At 42.9% G+C, this 20,305-nt stretch overlaps 2 protein-coding genes across 4 annotated transcripts; one reads left to right on the top strand and one right to left on the bottom strand.

The window, feature by feature from the left end:
* The first annotated feature begins 5,243 nt into the window (after positions 1 to 5,243).
* On the top strand, positions 5,244 to 10,741 carry LOC127931813 (astacin-like metalloprotease toxin 5). 3 transcript variants are annotated; one of them, XM_052525540.1, is made up of 11 exons: positions 5,244 to 5,361; positions 5,509 to 5,574; positions 5,744 to 5,800; positions 5,938 to 6,006; positions 6,133 to 6,182; positions 8,414 to 8,495; positions 8,586 to 8,700; positions 8,851 to 9,023; positions 9,907 to 10,039; positions 10,236 to 10,356; positions 10,466 to 10,741. In XM_052525540.1, exons 1-10 carry the CDS (start codon positions 5,328 to 5,330, stop codon positions 10,327 to 10,329), a joined length of 873 nt encoding a protein of 290 aa, XP_052381500.1. In that variant the 5' UTR covers positions 5,244 to 5,327; the 3' UTR covers positions 10,330 to 10,356; positions 10,466 to 10,741. The 3 variants fall into 3 exon arrangements, with proteins under 3 accessions (XP_052381500.1, XP_052381502.1, XP_052381501.1); XM_052525542.1 differs by having other exon boundaries at positions 5,247 to 5,361; positions 9,907 to 9,990; positions 10,224 to 10,356; XM_052525541.1 differs by having other exon boundaries at positions 5,254 to 5,361; positions 9,907 to 9,988.
* A 3,317-nt stretch (positions 10,742 to 14,058) lies between these two features.
* Positions 14,059 to 19,644, bottom strand: LOC118376808 (astacin-like metalloprotease toxin 5). The gene is made up of 11 exons (XM_052525543.1): positions 19,476 to 19,644; positions 19,262 to 19,327; positions 19,036 to 19,092; positions 18,830 to 18,898; positions 18,654 to 18,703; positions 16,335 to 16,416; positions 16,130 to 16,244; positions 15,806 to 15,978; positions 14,840 to 14,921; positions 14,444 to 14,565; positions 14,059 to 14,334 (listed from the first exon to the last, which is right to left on the bottom strand). The coding sequence occupies exons 1-11, from the start codon at positions 19,507 to 19,509 to the stop codon at positions 14,330 to 14,332; spliced, it is 855 nt and encodes a 284-aa protein (XP_052381503.1). The 5' UTR covers positions 19,510 to 19,644; the 3' UTR covers positions 14,059 to 14,329.
* Between the last annotated feature and the right edge of the window lie 661 nt (positions 19,645 to 20,305).

The following is a 20,305-nucleotide window of genomic DNA, read 5'->3' as shown; positions in this document are numbered from 1 at the left end:
TCCATTCCAGTTTTTAATTGCCATATTGTAATTACTTCTGCCACCATGGCCTATTTATTGCCTTAACTCCCTTGTCTTACCTCATTTGCACTCACTGTATACAGACTTCTCGTTTTTCTAATGTATTATTGACTGTATGTTTTGTTTATTCCATGTGTAACTCTGTGTTGTTATATTTGTTGAATCGCTATGCTTTATCTTAGCCAAGTCGCAGTTGCAAATGAGAACTTGTTCTCAACTAGCCTACCTGGTTAAATAAAGGTGAAATAAAAATAAAGTATGACAACTTACAATATACATATTGATAGGTAACTTGATAGGTGCTTGAATCGGACCATAATAAATCAATAAAAATTTTTTTTTTTTTAAATGTCTCTCCTCCTCTCAGATACAATGGCAATATACACTGCTCAAAAGAATAAAGGGAACACTTAAACAACACAATGTAACTCCAAGTCAATCACACTACTGTGAAATCAAACTGTCCACTTAGGAAGCAACACTGATTGGACAATAAATTTCACATGCTGTTGTGCAAATGGAATAGACAACAGGTGGAAATTATAGGCAATTAGCAAGACACCCCCAATAAAGGAGTGGTTCTGCAGGTGGTGACCACAGACCACTTCTCAGTTCCTATGCTTCCTGGCTGATGTTTTGGTCACTTTTGAATGCTGGCGGTGCTTTCACTCTAGTGGTAGCATGAGACGGAGTCTAAAACCCACACAAGTGGCTCAGGTAGTGCAGCTCATCCAGGATAGCACATCAATACGAGCTGTGGCAAGAAGGTTTGTTGTGTCTGTCAGCGTAGTGTCCAGAGCATGGAGGCGCTACCAGGAGACAGGCCAGTACATCAGGAGACGTGGAGGAGGCCGTAGGAGGGCAACAACCCAGCAGCAGGACCGCTACCTCCGCCTTTGTGCAAGGAGGAGCAGGAGGAGCACTGCCAGAGCCCTGCAAAATGACCGCCAGCAGGCCACAAATGTGCATGTGTCTGCTCAAACGGTCAGAAACAGACTCCATGAGGGTGGTATGAGGGCCTGACGTCCACAGGTGGGGGTTCTGCTTACAGCCCAACACCGTGCAGGACGTTTGGCATTTGCCAGAGAACACCAAGATTGGCAAATTTGCCACTGGCGCCCTGTGCTCTTCACAGATGAAAGCAGGGTCACACTGAGCACGTGACAGACGTGACAGAGTCTGGAAACGCCGTGGAGAACGTTCTGCTGCCTGCAACATCCTCCAGCATGACCGGTTTGGCGGTGGATCAGTCATGGTGTGGGGTGGTATTTCTTTGGGGGGCCGCACAGCCCTCCATGTGCTCGCCAGAGGTAGCCTGACTGCCATTAGGTACCGAGATGAGATCCTCAGACCCCTTGTGAGACCATATGCTGGTGCGGTTGGCCCAGGGTTCCTCCTAATGCAAGACAATGCTAGACCTCATGTGGCTGGAGTGTGTCAGCAGTTCCTGCAAGAGGAAGGCATTGATGCTATGGACTGGCCCGCCCGTTCCCCAGACCTGAATCCAAATGAGCACATCTGGGACATCATGTCTCGCTCCATCCACCAATGCCATGTTGCACCACAGACTATCCAGGAGTTGGCAGATGCTTTCGTCCAGGTCTGGGAGAAGATCCTTCAGGAGACCATCCGCCACCTCATCAGGAGCATGCCCAGGCGTTGTAGGGTGGTCATACAGGCACGTGGAGGCCACACACACACAACTGAGCCTCATTTTGACTTGTTTTAAGGACATTACATCAAAGTTGGATCAACCTGTAGTGTGGTTTACCACTTTAATTTTGAGTGTGACTCCAAATCCAGAATTCCATGGGTTGATAAATTTGATTTCCATTGATAATTTTTGTGTGATTTTGTTGTCAGCACATTCAACTATGTAAAGAAAAAAAGTATTTAGTAAGAATATTTCATTCCTTCAGATCTAGGAAGTGTTATTTTAGTGTTCCCTTTATTTATTTTAGCAGTGTAGTTCACAAGCCTTCCCACATTGTCTGCCACCTGTTAAACAATCTACTACTAGCCCAAGGTCTCTCCCCTCCCTGGATAGAGACAGGATGTCCTGTAAGCAACACGGCATTCCAGCCAGTCTGACGATAGCTCCATTCGTTTCCAACAAGGAACAGAAAGTCCTTCTCATTCTTGACGAAAACTACACACATTACATTCAGTATTATGATTATAATAAGATTCATACATGAATACAGTAACATAGTAGTATTCTGTTTAGTTATAGTTCTGATTTAAATGTATTTTTTATTTTTTATTTCACCTTTATTTAACCAGGTAGGCTAGTTGAGAACAAGTTCTCATTTACAACTGTGACCTGGCCATGATAAAGCATAGCAGTGTGAACAGACAGCAACACAGAGTTACACATGGAGTAAACAATAAACAAGTCAATAACACAGTAGACTTAAAAAATGAAAAAAAATGAAAAAAAGTGTCTTTATACATTGTGTGCAAAAGACATGAGGAGGTAGGCGAATAATTACAATTTAGCAGATTAACACTGGAGTGATAAATGATCAGATGGTCATGTGCAGGTAGAGATACTGGTGTGCAAAAGAGCAGAAAAGTGAATAAATAAAAACAGTATGGGGATGAGGTAGGTAAATTGGGTGGGCTATTTAGGCGGCCAAATGAGGTGTTGGCTTTAGGGATGATCAGTGAGATACACCTGCTGGAGCGTGTGCTACGGGTGGGTGTTGCCATCGTGACTAGTGAACTGAGATAAGGCGGAGCTTTACCTAGCATGGACTTGTTGATTACCTGGAGCAAGTGGGTCTGGCAACGAATATGTAGCGAGGGCCAGCCGACTAGAGCATACAGGTTGCAGTGGTAGGTGGTATAAGGTGCTTTAGTAACAAAGCGGATGGCACTGTGATAAACTGCATCCAGTTTGCTGAGTAGAGTATTGGAAGCCATTTTGTAGATGACATCTCCGAAGTCGAGGATCGGTAGGTTACTCAGTTTTACTAGGGTAAGTTTGGCGGCGTGAGTGAAGGAGGCTTTGTTGCGAAATAGAAAGCCGATTCTAGATTTGATTTTGGATTGGAGATGTTTGATATGTATATGTACACATAATCATTATCCATAAAAACCCCTTAACATATCCACCCTATGACTAAATATTATACATCCAATCACACCTCAATTTGTATTAGAATATTAAAAAGCACACATCTATTTTTATTAGAAATATTTCTTGTAATTCAAATACAACCTAATAGAAACCAATATATGCATTTACACTGGCTGCTCTAGGCCTACATCAGAATCATAACTCTTCTGGTCGCAGTGGTGGGTAGTATATGGGGCTTTGGTGACAAAACGGATGGCACTGTGATAGACTGCATCCAATTTGTTGAGAAGAGTGTTGGAGGCTATTTTAAAGATGACATCGCCAAAGTCGAGGATCGGAAGGATGGTCAGTTTTACGAGGGTATGTTTGGCAGCATGAGTAAAGGACGCTGTGTTGCGATATAGGAAGCCGATTCTAGATTTAATTTTGGATTGGAGATGCTTAATGTGAGTCTGGAAGGAGAGTTTACAGTCTAACCAGACACCTAGGTATTTGTAGTTGTCCACGTATTCTAAGTCAGAGCCGTCCAGAGCAGTGATGTTGTACGGGCGGGCAGGTTCCGGGCAGTGACCGATTGAATAGAATGCATTTAGTTTTACTTGCATTTGAGAGCAGTTGGAGGCCACGGAAGGAGAGTTGTATGGCATTGAAGCTCATCTGGAGGTTAGTTAACACAGTGTCTAAAGAGGGGCCAGAAGTATACAGAATGGTGTCGTCTGCGTAGAGGTGGATCAGAGAATCACCAGCAGCAAGAGCGACATCATTGATGTATACAGAGAAGAGAGTCGGCCCGAGAATTGAACCCTGTGGCACCCCCATAGAGACAGGCCCTCCGATTTGACACACTAAACTCTATCAGAGAAGTAGTTGGTGAACCAGGTGAGCCAATCATTTGTGAAACCAAGGCTGTCGAGTCTGCCAATAAGAATGTGGTGATTGACAGAGTCGAAAGCCTTGGCCAGGTCGATGAATACGGCTGCACAGTAATGTCTCTTATCGATGGCGGTTATGATATAATTTAGGACCTTGAACGTGGCTGTGGTGCACCCATGACCAGCTCTGAAACCAGATTGCATAGCAGAGAAGGTACGGTGGGATTCGAAATGGTCGGTAATCTGTTTGGCTTTCGAAGACCTTAGAAAGGATAGAGATAGATATAGGTCTGCAGCAGTTTGGGTCTAGAGTGCCACCCCCTTTGAAGAGGGGGATGACCCCGGCAGCATTCCAGTCTTTGGGAATATCAGACGATACGAAAGAGAGGTTTAACAGGCTAGTAATAGAGGTTGCAACAGTTTCGGCAGATCATTTTAAAAAGCGAGGGTCCTGATTGTCTAGCCCGGCTGATTTGTAGGGGTCCAGATTTTGCAGCTTTTTCAGAACATCAGCTATCTGGATTTGGGTGAAGGAGAAATGTCGGGGCGTGGGCGGGTTGCTGTGGAGGGTGCCGGGCAATTGACCGGGGTAGAGGTAGCCAGGTGGAAAGCATGGCCAGCCGTAGAGAAATGCTTATTGAAATTCTCAATTATAGTGGATTTATTGGTGGTAACAGTGTTTCCTAGCCTCAGAGCAGTGGGCAGCTGGGAGGAGGTGCTCTTATTCTCCATGGACTTTACAGTGTCCCAGATCTGAGTGCACCCTGTCAGTCCATAAATACATTTTAAAAACATGCAGCCTTATAAGGAATTTGATGTATAACATTTACTTTTGACCTCTGGCAGTCTCTATGGGGGTGCCACAGGGTTCAATTTTCCACCATGTAAAGTACATTTAAAACCAGATACTTTTAGATTTTTACTCAAGTAGTGTTTCACTGGGTTACTGTTACTTGAGTCTATTAAAAGTATCTTTACTTTGACTCAAGAATGACTATTGCATACTTTTTCCAGCACTGCACAACCAGTTCGCATGTCTGACATTTCAGAGTTTCCTAGTTCCGAGTAGCACTTGAACACGGCATATCACTGGCACGTTTTTACTGTTTAACAGCGAGGCACATTCTTCTTCTTCCTTAGGTCGAAATGGCAGGAAATTGAGTAGAGAGACACTTAGCGCCATATGTTGTTGAGGTTGAGAACTTAAAAGCAAGTGACCACACCAGCACCTGTTACTTTGTGATTGCTGCCCCACCCACTCTTTGACTGGAAAGAGAGCAAGTGTGTGAATTTGTTTGTGCCCTTTCTTTGGTTCTTTTCTCCCAAATCCTGGGGACGATCAACGTTGCAACATGGTTTGGCTTTTGATTCTCTGGGTTGTCCAAGGTAGGACCAGTAATTTTGTTGTTGTGACATCCTACTTTTGAGTGTTTTCCAATTGAGGTACTGTAGTCCAGGCCAATTTCACAGAGGCCAATTGGTTGACCATGTTATTATTATGTCACATGTAATATGTTTCCTTGTGTGTTTCAGTGGGCAGTGTTCCCATAGCCAATTTCACAAATGCTACTACTTCAAATGCTACTTTCCCTGCAACAGGTAGGCAGGCTTGCATTGGGGACCAGTCATTTCATTAGGTGATAGGCTGAAAGCTAGGCCTCTTTCCTGTTTTTCACTTTTATTATTTAATGTATGCCAGCCGTACTGCAAAACTATGTTATTGTACTGTTCTGCTTAGTAATATTTTTCTTCTTCTTCTGTGTTTCAGTGGACAACTCTAAAAACCCCATCAACAATTCTACAAATGTGACTTTCTCTGCCACAGGTAGGCCTATACTGTGATTATCAAGTCAGTCTCTTGGGGTGATGGGGCCCAAAGAAACAACTCAATCTGTTGTCTTCAAGTTTATCTATCAATAAACAATGATATTATAAATGTAGTTTGTTCACAATTCCCTTCAGGTTCTACTGCCTCGACGGGGCCACGTCGCAGACAAAATGATTGGTATAAAACACCTGAAACCAGAGAAGGTAACGTATTCATTAGATGAAGCGTGCAATCCTGGACCTCTATCATAAGGTCTGGACTTGAATGGTACTGGAGGTAGTGACTTGTAACCAGTACATGTTGTTTCAGACCCTCTCTCTCTGTTACAGAGGACTTACAGTTCGACCTTGCTATCATGGAGGGAGACATTCTGGTTTCGGTGAGTCTATGATCCCTGCTTTCTCTCTTGTTACTTGTGTCTTTTAGGCTGATGAATCCGATTGATACCACCTTCTGGTATACACAGCCTGACGCTAATGACTGCAAAAGAATTCAAGCCAGATTGTTGACTAGAAGTACATTTGAACTTGCTCTACCGGTTGGTTGTCCATGGTGTTGGTCCTTCAGATGGTCAAAATTTGAGACTTAAAATATCCACAGGAAAATGCACAATGCCGGCATACTAACTTCAGTACCGCCACTCTAAAAAGTTGTGTTAACAGTACTTTCCTGTGGATATTTTGACCATCTGAAGGATCAACACCACGGACCACCAGTAGTGTAAGTTTCAATGTCATTTTATTTAACATTCTGGCTTGTAAAGAAAACTGAAATGATTTTGCAATCATTAGTTTCAGTCTGTATACCAGAAGCCGGTAAGTGCCTTCCGAAAGCATTCATACCCCTTGACCTATTTCATTTTTTTTGTGACAACCTGAAGTCAAAATGGATGAAATAAAAAAATAATTCTAACCCATCTACACAAAATACCCCATAATGACAGTGAAAATATTTTGGGAAATATTTGCGTGATTATTGAAAATGAAATGCAAAAATATGTCAACTATTCGCATCCCAGAGTCAATTCTTTTTAGAAGCACCTTAGGCAGTGATTACAGCTGTGAGTCTCTCTGGGTACGTCTAAGAGCTTTCCACACCTGGGTTGTGCAGCAGTTGCCCACTTAATTCTTCTCAAAAGTATTCAAGCTGTCAAATTGGTTGTTCATTACTAAACAACCATTTTCAGGTCTTGCTGTAGATTTGTCAAAACTAACTCGGCCACTCTGGAACATTCTGTCTTGGTAAGCGACTCCAGTGCAGATTTGCCCTTGTGTTTTACGTTATTGTTCTGCTGAAAAGTGAATTATTTTCCCAGTGTCTGGTGGAAAGCAGATTATACCAGGATTTCCTCTAGGATCTTGCTTGTGTTTAGCTCATTCTGTTTTTTTGGTTTTTATCCTGAAACTTCCCCAGTCCGCAATGATTACAAGCATACCCATAACATGATGCATCCACCACTGCTTGAAAATATGAAGTGGTACTCAATAATCTATTGGATTAGCCTCTCATTACACTTTGTATTCAAGACAAAAAGATAATTGCTTTGACATTTTTGCACTATTACTTTAGTGCCTTGTTGCAAACAGGATGAATGTTTTGGAATTTTATTCTATACAGGCTTCCTTTTCACTGTCAATCAGGTTAGTATTGTAGAGTAACTACAAAGTTGTTCCATTCTCAGTTTCCTCCTATCACAGCCATTATTAAAGTCACCATTGGTGAAATCCCTGAGCGGTTTCCTTCTTCACCGGCAACTGACTCAGGAAAGACACCTGTATGTTTGTAGGGACTGGGTGTATTAATACACCATCCAAAGTGTAATTATTAACTTCACCATGCTCGAAGGGAAATTCAGTGTCTGCTTTTTTTATACCCATCTGCCAATAGGTGCCTTTTGTGAGTTATTTGAAAACCTCCCTGGTCGTTGCAGTTGAGTCTGTTTGAAATTCACTGCTTGTCTGAGACATGTGTGGGGTACAGAGATGAGGTAGTCATTCAAAATTCATGTTAAACTCTATTGCACAGTGAGTCGTGCAAATAATAGATTTATTGTGTGTCTGCCAGTGACGACAATCTCAATGGCAACGCCCACTAGTTATTATTATTTTTTGGTGAAGATCTTAAAATATAGTTTACAAAACATTAGGAACACCTAGTATTGAGTTGCACCCCCCTTTACCCTCAGAAAAGCCTCAATTCATCGGGGCATGGACTCTATGAGATGTTGAGCGTTCCACAGGAATGCTGGCCCCATGATTTCCCCAATGCTTCCCACCGTTGTGCCCAGTTGGCTGGTAGTGGATCTCTAATCCAAAATGGCTTGTTCCCCCCCCATCTCATCCCACAGATGCTTAATTGGATTGAGATCTGGCGACTGGGCAGGCCACTGCACTAAGATGAATTCCTGTGGCGTTCAAACGTTGCTCTACTTTTTTCATGTGTGCCGTGAACACGTCACACTGCCTCTCACCAGCCTGCAATGTTGCCTCACGGCATGATGGATGCATGTGGTTTTCTCTATACCCTAGTCCTCCCATCAGCGTGAAATTGCAAAAAACGGGATTCATCAGACCAGATGACAGATTTAAGACTAGATGTTTTGTTCTACAGGAAGACCGATTAGCTGTGAAGTCCCTTTGGCCGGAGAATGAAGGCGTCACTTCTATCCCCTACAAGATCAACGGTGATCTGGGTGAGTGTCGAATACAGTAGGAGAGATGAGCACTAACACTAGATTTCTAATACAGTGAGAATGATATGCATTGTCTCTGATCCCCCACAGTGGACAGAAAGGAAACTATGCTAGCAGCGTTCAAGATGATTTCAGACCAGACATGTATCCTCTTCCACGAATACACCAATGAGATTAACTACATAGAGTTCATCTCTGGGTCAGGGTGAGTCCAAAATGGTCACATTAACACACTCTCCTTCCCAGCAGTTTACAGTTAACTCACAAACGCTCCTTCATTTTCCTTTTTTTCTCTCTTCCTGTCATATCCACTCTTTCTCCCCCTCTTCTCTCACCTTTCTTTCCTTAACTCTAGCTGTGCGTCGTATGTAGGTTTTCAGGGCGGGGCCCAGCCTCTGTACTTCGGTAGAGCCTGTAACGTGGGGAACCTGTGTCATGAGCTGATGCATGCCCTGGGCCTGCACCACGAGCACACACGGCCAGACCGTGACCAATACATCACCATACAGTGGGACAACGTGGTCTCAGGTAACTCACACCAACACATGCTAAACCACCTCACGGGCATTGTATGTGGACCAGGGGCAGGGCTGGTCAATTTGTCCCATGGAGAGCTACAGTGTGCAGGCATTTGTACCAGCCCAACACTAGCACACCTTGTTGAGCTTTTTGTAGTCTGGAGTGAAGACCGTATAGAATAACTATTGACATTAGGTACTGCTAAAGCAGCAGCTGCTCTTCCTGGGGTCCAGACACCATGAAACCCTACATAACAAAAATAGACAGTACACCACAAGGACAGAACAACAGGCGTTCATATATTTATGCCTAAATGTTCCCTTTATCATGTACTCATTACTGCAGCCATTAATTTCCCCATACATTGCAACCCTGTTCTCTACTGCTAAAATTGCTTTGTCTAAGCAGGTCCTGATAGCCTAATATCATAGTAACCTTGAATCCTGATATCCTAATCTCACAGCACCAGCTCTGTAACCATCAGTCTTCTTCAGTTTGAAACCAATACTATGTATTTCATAGACTAATTTGCAATTATGTGGAATATAACTGAATTCGTTAACTCCTGCAAATTTCCCCTGGTGTGAACGCAGCAACCTTGTTCGCTAAATTCCCTTACATGAATAGCACCACATTGTCATCTACAGTTGCCACCCGCAATGGGTATCCTGGGATAACATGTAAGCTCTTGAACATGAAGGCCACCCGCTATGGGTTTCCTTAGGTAAGATGCAATAGTCATGCCTTGAATCGTGTAGAGTTTCCTCCTGCTAGAGGTTCAACTTAATGGTTTCCATCTCAACAACTTGTCTAGATTTCTACTTTCATTCCCCTATATCACAATCACACCCAGCAGTGTCCACCAGTCACGTCTGCCTCTTTTAACTTCCAGGAAAAGAAGATAACTTTAAGGTGAAGGAAGGAGACACTCAGGATCTGCCCTATGACTACGACTCCATAATGCACTACGGAACGTCAGTCACACTCCTCTCCTCCTTATTCCCAATGAAGTCTGCTAGCAATAAGTAAAGATGAGTTGTACAGTATCCAGCTCCAGTAACCTTTCTCTGTGTCCCAAATGGCTCCCTATTTAAGTCACTACTTTTGACCTGGGCTCTGGTCAAACTAGGTGCACCATATTGGGAATAGGGTGACATTGTGATGCAGTCCTTGTTAAAGTAGCATTTCCTCAAATCCCCATTGTTGGGTTTCTCCTGGCAGTTATTACTTCTCATCAAACCGGAACCCCACTATTGACTCCAAGAAGAGTGGAGTCCAGATTGGACAGAGAAATCACCTGAGCCCCTGGACATAGCACGCCTTAACAAACTCTATCAATGTGGTAAAGACGTGTGCACACAGACAGGAAAAATATCAGAATTGGGCTGCCTTTGTAAATGTAGTTATTATCACACTGTATTCTAACCATGTTCCTGTCCTGTCTTTCCCAGAATAACAATGCACAGTTTAGCATTTATTACACCATCGAAGAAGATTCCAACACCACTGCTGCCGACTGATTCCAACACACATGGCACTGACATCCTAACTTCTCTTCACAACAATGAATAAGTTGGACAAGTCCCTTAAAGCTTTCTGATGTATTATACGTGTGGCTGGCTGCAGGCAGTGGTTTTATTTCTCCTGTGTACTCTTGCTGCCTTGAATTAGGCCTATACCACTGCACTTGTCTTGGAAATAAATAAAATGACCTAGACTGAAAAGAATCCACTGTGTGATGTTGCTTGCAGTGTTCTATTTCATTCTAGAATGGACCTTCTCAGCTATGCTCATCATACGTCCCAGGGTGGGATCAGAGAGGAAGTAGATGTAGTGTACCAGGAGAGACTTATATTAATGGTTGTTTATACCTTGAACTTGGCCGACTAGCTAGGCAACAAATTATTTAAACGATGACGCTGTAACTCAGGACTTACACAGCAGGGCTCATACATTCACCAAAATCTGAATGTTGCCCTCTAGGAGGGTGTAGTACGAAACCGGTTTGAGGAGTTGGCGAGGTAACTTTGGTGAGCTCAACTCCGGATAACCGGTAGCATGAAAGTGGCTCACCTTTTCGCAAGGAATACTAAACATATTTGTTTTTTTAACTAGGCAAGTGAGTTAAGAATAAATTCTTATTTACAATGGTGGCCAAACCTGGATGACCCTGGGCCAATTGTGAGCCGCCCTATGGGACTCCCAATCACGGCCGAATGTGATGCAGCCTGGATTCAAACCAGGGACTGTGGTGACGCCTCTTGCACGGAGATGCAGTGCTTTAGACATCTGCGCCACTCGGGAGGCCAATATAAACGTAACTTCAAAGAATTTATTGAGTTAATCCATATAAGGAAGTCAGTCAATTGAAATGAATTCATTAGTCCCTAATCTATGGATTTCTCATGACAGTGCAAGGGTGCAGCCATGGGGTGGGCCTTGGAGGGCTCTTGCAGCCAGGCCCGGGCCAATCAGAATGAGTTCGTCCCCACAAAAGGGGCAATATTAGATGGAAATAGTAGCCAGCGGGGTTACAACTTCTCTAAAACGATGTTTGAGGCAGCTTATGGTAAAGAAATGAACATTCAATTCTCTAGCAACTGCTCTGGTGGGCCTTCCTGCAGTCAGCATGCCAATTGCACACTCCCTCAACTTGAGACATCTGTGCCTTTTAGTGGCTTTTTATTGTCCCCAGCATAAGGTGCACCTGTGTAATGACCATGCTATTTCAGTTTCTTGATAAGCCACACCTGTCAGGTGGAAGGATTATCTTGGCAAAGGAGAAATCCTCACACTAACAGCAATGTAAACAAATGTGTGCACAAAAGATGGCAAAGTACTTAAGTAAAAATTATTTAAAGTAATTTTTGGGGGGTATCTGTACTTTACTATTTACATTTTTGACAGTTGACTTTTCCTCCACCACATTTCTAATGACAATATGTACTTTTTACACCCGTACAATTTCCCTGACACCAAGAAGTACTTATTTAGAATGTTTATGCAGGAAAGCATTATGGTCCGATTCAAGCGCCTATCAATATGTATCTTGTCTTAAGTTGTCATACTTTATTTTTTATTTCACCTTCATTTAAACAGGTAGGCATGTTGAGAACAAGTTCTCTTTTGCAAATGCGACTTGGCTAAGATAAAGCATAGCAATTCAACAAATATAACAACACAGAGTTACACATGGAATAAACAAACTACAGTAGATGACATTAGAAAAAAGTCTGTTACAGTGAGTGCAAATGAGGCCAAGACAAGGAGTTAAGGCAATAAATAGGCCATGTTGGGAGGTTAATTACAACAGTGGCAATTAAAAACTGGAATGGGTCATCTACAAGCTGGTGCTTAAAGCTAGTGAGGGAGCTCACTGGTCACCAGCTTCAGTGATTTTTGCAGTTCGTAGCAGTCATTGCTCCAGCAGGATCTGCACTGGTCAGGCCCCCATAGGAGCCAATTCCTTTGGGGGTGACCTTGCAGTTGCTGGAGCGCGTGACAGTGAGTGCTGCTATGGTGACCAGTGAGCTGGAGACTCGGGCCTTTACAAGCAGAGACTTTAGATGACCTGTCGGAGCAGCCCATTCCAGTTTTTACACTGTGCCATATTCTAAACCTCCACCATGAGCCTTCAATGCCTTAACTCCCAACACTCCTTCCGTGGCCTCCAACTGCTTAAAGACTTTTTTTTCTAACCCACTGTCATCTACAAGTTTGTTTATTCCATGTGTAACTCTGTGTTGTTATATTTGTTGAATTGCTATGCTTTATCTTAGCCAAGTCGCATTTGCAAAAGAGAACTTGTTCTCAACAAGCCTACCTGTTTAAATGAAGGTGAAATAAAAAATAAAGTATGACAACTTATGACAAGATACATATTGATAGGCGCTTGAATCGGACCATAATGCTTTCCTGCATGAACATTCTAAATAAGTACTTCTTGGTGTCAGGGAAATTGTACGGGTGTAAAAAGTACATATTTTCATTAGAAATGTGGAGGAAAAGTCAACTGTCAAAAATGTAAATAGTAAAGTACAGATACCCCCCCAAAAATGGTAATTACACAGGTGCACCTTATGCTGGGGACAATAAAAAGCCACTAAAAGGCACAGATGTCTCAAGTTGAGGGAGTGTGCAATTGGCATGCTGACTGCAGGAAGGCCCACCAGAGCAGTTGCTAGAGAATTGAATGTTCATTTCTTTACCATAAGCTGCCTCAAACATCATTTTAGAGAAGTTGTAACCCCGCTGGCTACTATTTCCATCTAATATTGCCCCTTTTGTGGGGACGAACTCATTCTGATTGGCCCGGGCCTGGCTGCAAGAGCCCTCCAAGGCCCACCCCATGGCTGCACCCTTGCACTGTCATGAGAAATCCATAGATTAGGGACTAATGAATTCATTTCAATTGACTGACTTCCTTATATGGATTAACTCAATAAATTCTTTGAAGTTACGTTTATATTGGCCTCCCGAGTGGCGCAGATGTCTAAAGCACTGCATCTCCGTGCAAGAGGCGTCACCACAGTCCCTGGTTTGAATCCAGGCTGCATCACATTCGGCCGTGATTGGGAGTCCCATAGGGCGGCTCACAATTGGCCCAGGGTCATCCAGGTTTGGCCACCATTGTAAATAAGAATTTATTCTTAACTCACTTGCCTAGTTAAAAAAACAAATATGTTTAGTATTCCTTGCTAAAAGGTGAGCCACTTTCATGCTACCGGTTATCCGGAGTTGAGCTCACCAAAGTTACCTCGCCAACTCCTCAAACCGGTTTCGTACTACACCCTCCTAGAGGGCAACATTCAGATTTTGGTGAATGTATGAGCCCTGCTGTGTAAGTCCTGAGTTATAGCGTCATCGTTTAAATAATTTGTTGCCTAGCTAGTCGGCCAAGTTCAAGGTATAAACAACCATTAATTTAAGTCTCTCCTGGTACACTACATCCTCTCTGATCCCACCCTGGGACGTATGATGAGCATAGCTGAGAAGGTCCATTCTAGAATGAAATAGAACACTGCAAGCAACATCACACAGTGGATTCTTTTCAGTCTAGGTCATTTTATTTATTTCCAAGACAAGTGCAGTGGTATAGGCCTAATTCAAGGCAGCAAGAGTACACAGGAGAAATAAAACCACTGCCTGCAGCCAGCCACACGTATAATACATCAGAAAGCTTTAAGGGACTTGTCCAACTTATTCATTGTTGTGAAGAGAAGTTAGGATGTCAGTGCCATGTGTGTTGGAATCAGTCGGCAGCAGTGGTGTTGGAATCTTCTTCGATGGTGTAATAAATGCTAAACTGTGCATTGTTATTCTGGGAAAGACAGGACAGGAACATGGTTAGAATACAGTGTGATAATAACTACATTTACAAAGGCAGCCCAATTCTGATATTTTTCCTGTCTGTGTGCACACGTCTTTACCACATTGATAGAGTTTGTTAAGGCGTGCTATGTCCAGGGGGCTCAGGTGATTTCTCTGTCCAATCTGGACTCCACTCTTCTTGGAGTCAATAGTGGGGTTCCGGTTTGATGAGAAGTAATAACTGCCAGGAGAAACCCAACAATGGGGATTTGAGGAAATGCTACTTTAACAAGGACTGCATCACAATGTCACCCTATTCCCAATATGGTGCACCTAGTTTGACCAGAGCCCAGGTCAAAAGTAGTGACTTAAATAGGGAGCCATTTGGGACACAGAGAAAGGTTACTGGAGCTGGATACTGTACAACTCATCTTTACTTATTGCTAGCAGTTTAAAAACAAGGCGAGGAAAATTGAGACTTCATTGGGAATAAGGAGGAGAGGAGTGTGACTGACGTTCCGTAGTGCATTATGGAGTCGTAGTCATAGGGCAGATCCTGAGTGTCTCCTTCCTTCACCTTAAAGTTATCTTCTTTTCCTGGAAGTTAAAAGAGGCAGACGTGACTGGTGGACACTGCTGGGTGTGATTGTGATATAGGGGAATGAAAGTAGAAATCTAGACAAGTTGTTGAGATGGAAACCATTAAGTTGAACCTCTAGCAGGAGGAAACTCTACACGATTCAAGGCATGACTATTGCATCTTACCTAAGGAAACCCATAGCGGGTGGCCTTCATGTTCAAGAGCTTACATGTTATCCCAGGATACCCATTGCGGGTGGCAACTGTAGATGACAATGTGGTGCTATTCATGTAAGGGGAATTTAGCGAACAAGGTTGCTGCGTTCACACCAGGGGAAATTTGCAGGAGTTAACGAATTCAGTTATATTCCACATAATTGCAAATTAGTCTATGAAATACATAGTATTGGTTTCAAACTGAAGAAGACTGATGGTTACAGAGCTGGTGCTGTGAGATTAGGATATCAGGATTCAAGGTTACTATGATATTAGGCTATCAGGACCTGCTTAGACAAAGCAATTTTAGCAGTAGAGAACAGGGTTGCAATGTATGGGGAAATTAATGGCTGCAGTAATGAGTACATGATAAAGGGAACATTTAGGCATAAATATATGAACGCCTGTTGTTCTGTCCTTGTGGTGTACTGTCTATTTTTGTTATGTAGGGTTTCATGGTGTCTGGACCCCAGGAAGAGCAGCTGCTGCTTTAGCAGTACCTAATGTCAATAGTTATTCTATACGGTCTTCACTCCAGACTACAAAAAGCTCAACAAGGTGTGCTAGTGTTGGGCTGGTACAAATGCCTGCACACTGTAGCTCTCCATGGGACAAATTGACCAGCCCTGCCCCTGGTCCACATACAATGCCCGTGAGGTGGTTTAGCATGTGTTGGTGTGAGTTACCTGAGACCACGTTGTCCCACTGTATGGTGATGTATTGGTCACGGTCTGGCCGTGTGTGCTCGTGGTGCAGGCCCAGGGCATGCATCAGCTCATGACACAGGTTCCCCACGTTACAGGCTCTACCGAAGTACAGAGGCTGGGCCCCGCCCTGAAAACCTACATACGACGCACAGCTAGAGTTAAGGAAAGAAAGGTGAGAGAAGAGGGGGAGAAAGAGTGGATATGACAGGAAGAGAGAAAAAAAAGGAAAATGAAGGAGCGTTTGTGAGTTAACTGTAAACTGCTGGGAAGGAGAGTGTGTTAATGTGACCATTTTGGACTCACCCTGACCCAGAGATGAACTCTATGTAGTTAATCTCATTGGTGTATTCGTGGAAGAGGATACATGTCTGGTCTGAAATCATCTTGAACGCTGCTAGCATAGTTTCCTTTCTGTCCACTGTGGGGGATCAGAGACAATGCATATCATTCTCACTGTATTAGAAATCTAGTGTTAGTGCTCATCTCTCCTACTGTATTCGACACTCACCCAGATCACCGTTGATCTTGTAGGGGATAGAAGTGACGCCTTCATTCTCCGGCCAAAGGGACTTCACAGCTAATCGGTCTTCCTGTAGAACAAAACATCTAGTCTTAAATCTGTCATCTGGTCTGATGAATCCCGTTTTTTGCAATTTCACGCTGATGGGAGGACTAGGGTATAGAGAAAACCACATGCATCCATCATGCCGTGAGGCAACATTGCAGGCTGGTGAGAGGCAGTGTGACGTGTTCACGGCACACATGAAAAAGTAGAGCAACGTTTGAACGCCACAGGAATTCATCTTAGTGCAGTGGCCTGCCCAGTCGCCAGATCTCAATCCAATTAAGCATCTGTGGGATGAGATGGGGGGGGAACAAGCCATTTTGGATTAGAGATCCACTACCAGCCAACTGGGCACAACGGTGGGAAGCATTGGGGAAATCATGGGGCCAGCATTCCTGTGGAACGCTCAACATCTCATAGAGTCCATGCCCCGATGAATTGAGGCTTTTCTGAGGGTAAAGGGGGGTGCAACTCAATACTAGGTGTTCCTAATGTTTTGTAAACTATATTTTAAGATCTTCACCAAAAAAATAATAATAACTAGTGGGCGTTGCCATTGAGATTGTCGTCACTGGCAGACACACAATAAATCTATTATTTGCACGACTCACTGTGCAATAGAGTTTAACATGAATTTTGAATGACTACCTCATCTCTGTACCCCACACATGTCTCAGACAAGCAGTGAATTTCAAACAGACTCAACTGCAACGACCAGGGAGGTTTTCAAATAACTCACAAAAGGCACCTATTGGCAGATGGGTATAAAAAAAGCAGACACTGAATTTCCCTTCGAGCATGGTGAAGTTAATAATTACACTTTGGATGGTGTATTAATACACCCAGTCCCTACAAACATACAGGTGTCTTTCCTGAGTCAGTTGCCGGTGAAGAAGGAAACCGCTCAGGGATTTCACCAATGGTGACTTTAATAATGGCTGTGATAGGAGGAAACTGAGAATGGAACAACTTTGTAGTTACTCTACAATACTAACCTGATTGACAGTGAAAAGGAAGCCTGTATAGAATAAAATTCCAAAACATTCATCCTGTTTGCAACAAGGCACTAAAGTAATAGTGCAAAAATGTCAAAGCAATTATCTTTTTGTCTTGAATACAAAGTGTAATGAGAGGCTAATCCAATAGATTATTGAGTACCACTTTATATTTTCAAGCAGTGGTGGATGCATCATGTTATGGGTATGCTTGTAATCATTGCGGACTGGGGAAGTTTCAGGATAAAAACCAAAAAAACAGAATGAGCTAAACACAAGCAAGATCCTAGAGGAAATCCTGGTATAATCTGCTTTCCACCAGACACTGGGAAAATAATTCACTTTTCAGCAGAACAATAACCTAAAACACAAGGGCAAATCTGCACTGGAGTCGCTTACCAAGACAGAATGTTCCAGAGTGGCCGAGTTAGTTTTGACAAATCTACAGCAAGACCTGAAAATGGTTGTTTAGTAATGAACAACCAATTTGACAGCTTGAATACTTTTGAGAAGAATTAAGTGGGCAACTGCTGCACACCCCAGGTGTGGAAAGCTCTTAGACGTACCCAGAGAGACTCACAGCTGTAATCACTGCCTAAGGTGCTTCTACAAAAGAATTGACTCTGGGATGCGAATAGTTGACATATTTTTGCATTTCATTTTCAATAATCACACAAATATTTCCCAAAATATTTTCACTGTCATTATGGGGTATTTTGTGTAGATGGGTTAGAATTATTTTTTTATTTCATCCATTTTGACTTCAGGTTGTCACAAAAAAAAAATGAAATAGGTCAAGGGGTATGAATGCTTTCGGAAGGCACTTACCGGCTTCTGGTATACAGACTGAAACTAATGATTGCAAAATCATTTCAGTTCTCTTTACAAGCCAGAATGTTAAATAAAATGACATTGAAACTTACACTACTGGTGGTCCGTGGTGTTGATCCTTCAGATGGTCAAAATATCCACAGGAAAGTACTGTTAACACAACTTTTTAGAGTGGCGGTACTGAAGTTAGTAGTATGCCGGCATTGTGCATTTTCCTGTGGATATTTTAGGTCTCAAATTTTGACCATCTGAAGGACCAACACCATGGACAACCAACCGGTAGAGCAAGTTCAAATGTACTTCTAGTCAACAATCTGGCTTGAATTCTTTTGCAGTCATTAGCGTCAGGCTGTGTATACCAGAAGGTGGTATCAATCGGATTCATCAGCCTAAAAGACACAAGTAACAAGAGAGAAAGCAGGGATCATAGACTCACCGAAACCAGAATGTCTCCCTCCATGATAGCAAGGTCGAACTGTAAGTCCTCTGTAACAGAGAGAGAGGGTCTGAAACAACATGTACTGGTTACAAGTCACTACCTCCAGTACCATTCAAGTCCAGACCTTATGATAGAGGTCCAGGATTGCACGCTTCATCTAATGAATACGTTACCTTCTCTGGTTTCAGGTGTTTTATACCAATCATTTTGTCTGCGACGTGGCCCCGTCGAGGCAGTAGAACCTGAAGGGAATTGTGAACAAACTACATTTATAATATCATTGTTTATTGATAGATAAACTTGAAGACAACAGATTGAGTTGTTTCTTTGGGCCCCATCACCCCAAGAGACTGACTTGATAATCACAGTATAGGCCTACCTGTGGCAGAGAAAGTCACATTTGTAGAATTGTTGATGGGGTTTTTAGAGTTGTCCACTGAAACACAGAAGAAGAAGAAAAATATTACTAAGCAGAACAGTACAATAACATAGTTTTGCAGTACGGCTGGCATACATTAAATAATAAAAGTGAAAAACAGGAAAGAGGCCTAGCTTTCAGCCTATCACCTAATGAAATGACTGGTCCCCAATGCAAGCCTGCCTACCTGTTGCAGGGAAAGTAGCATTTGAAGTAGTAGCATTTGTGAAATTGGCTATGGGAACACTGCCCACTGAAACACACAAGGGAAACATATTACATGTGACATAATAATAACATGGTCAACCAATTGGCCTCTGTGAAATTGGCCTGGACTACAGTACCTCAATTGGAAAACACTCAAAAGTAGGATGTCACAACAACAAAATTACTGGTCCTACCTTGGACAACCCAGAGAATCAAAAGCCAAACCATGTTGCAACGTTGATCGTCCCCCAGGATTTGGGAGAAAAGAACCAAAGAAAGGGCACAAACAAATTCACACACTTGCTCTCTTTCCAGTCAAAGAGTGGGTGGGGCAGCAATCACAAAGTAACAGGTGCTGGTGTGGTCACTTGCTTTTAAGTTCTCAACCTCAACAACATATGGCGCTAAGTGTCTCTCTACTCAATTTCCTGCCATTTCGACCTAAGGAAGAAGAAGAATGTGCCTCGCTGTTAAACAGTAAAAACGTGCCAGTGATATGCCGTGTTCAAGTGCTACTCGGAACTAGGAAACTCTGAAATGTCAGACATGCGAACTGGTTGTGCAGTGCTGGAAAAAGTATGCAATAGTCATTCTTGAGTCAAAGTAAAGATACTTTTAATAGACTCAAGTAACAGTAACCCAGTGAAACACTACTTGAGTAAAAATCTAAAAGTATCTGGTTTTAAATGTACTTTACATGGTGGAAAATTGAACCCTGTGGCACCCCCATAGAGACTGCCAGAGGTCAAAAGTAAATGTTATACATCAAATTCCTTATAAGGCTGCATGTTTTTTAAAATGTATTTATGGACTGACAGGGTGCACTCAGATCTGGGACACTGTAAAGTCCATGGAGAATAAGAGCACCTCCTCCCAGCTGCCCACTGCTCTGAGGCTAGGAAACACTGTTACCACCAATAAATCCACTATAATTGAGAATTTCAATAAGCATTTCTCTACGGCTGGCCATGCTTTCCACCTGGCTACCTCTACCCCGGTCAATTGCCCGGCACCCTCCACAGCA

This window comes from Oncorhynchus keta, chromosome 9 (genome assembly GCF_023373465.1).
Source record: "Oncorhynchus keta strain PuntledgeMale-10-30-2019 chromosome 9, Oket_V2, whole genome shotgun sequence".
In the NCBI taxonomy this organism is placed as follows: Eukaryota; Metazoa; Chordata; class Actinopteri; order Salmoniformes; family Salmonidae; genus Oncorhynchus; species Oncorhynchus keta.
The sequence above is the reverse complement of the archived record's forward strand: the minus strand, read 5'-3'. Positions and strand labels throughout refer to the sequence as shown.

Bases quoted from the DNA above. Each gene is read 5' to 3' on its own strand.
- LOC127931813 (XM_052525540.1), top strand. From the start codon at position 5,328: ATGGTTTGGCTTTTGATTCTCTGGGTTGTCCAAG. The intron at 5,362-5,508 runs GTAGGACCAGTA...TGTGTGTTTCAG, and splicing joins GATTCTCTGGGTTGTCCAAG to TGGGCAGTGTTCCCATAGCC. The intron at 10,040-10,235 runs GTAAAGATGAGT...TTCTCCTGGCAG, and splicing joins ATGAAGTCTGCTAGCAATAA to TTATTACTTCTCATCAAACC.
- LOC118376808 (XM_052525543.1), bottom strand. From the start codon at position 19,509: ATGGTTTGGCTTTTGATTCTCTGGGTTGTCCAAG. The intron at 18,704-18,829 runs GTAACGTATTCA...TCTCTGTTACAG, and splicing joins AACACCTGAAACCAGAGAAG to AGGACTTACAGTTCGACCTT. The intron at 16,417-18,653 runs GTGAGTCTATGA...TTTGTTCTACAG, and splicing joins AGGGAGACATTCTGGTTTCG to GAAGACCGATTAGCTGTGAA.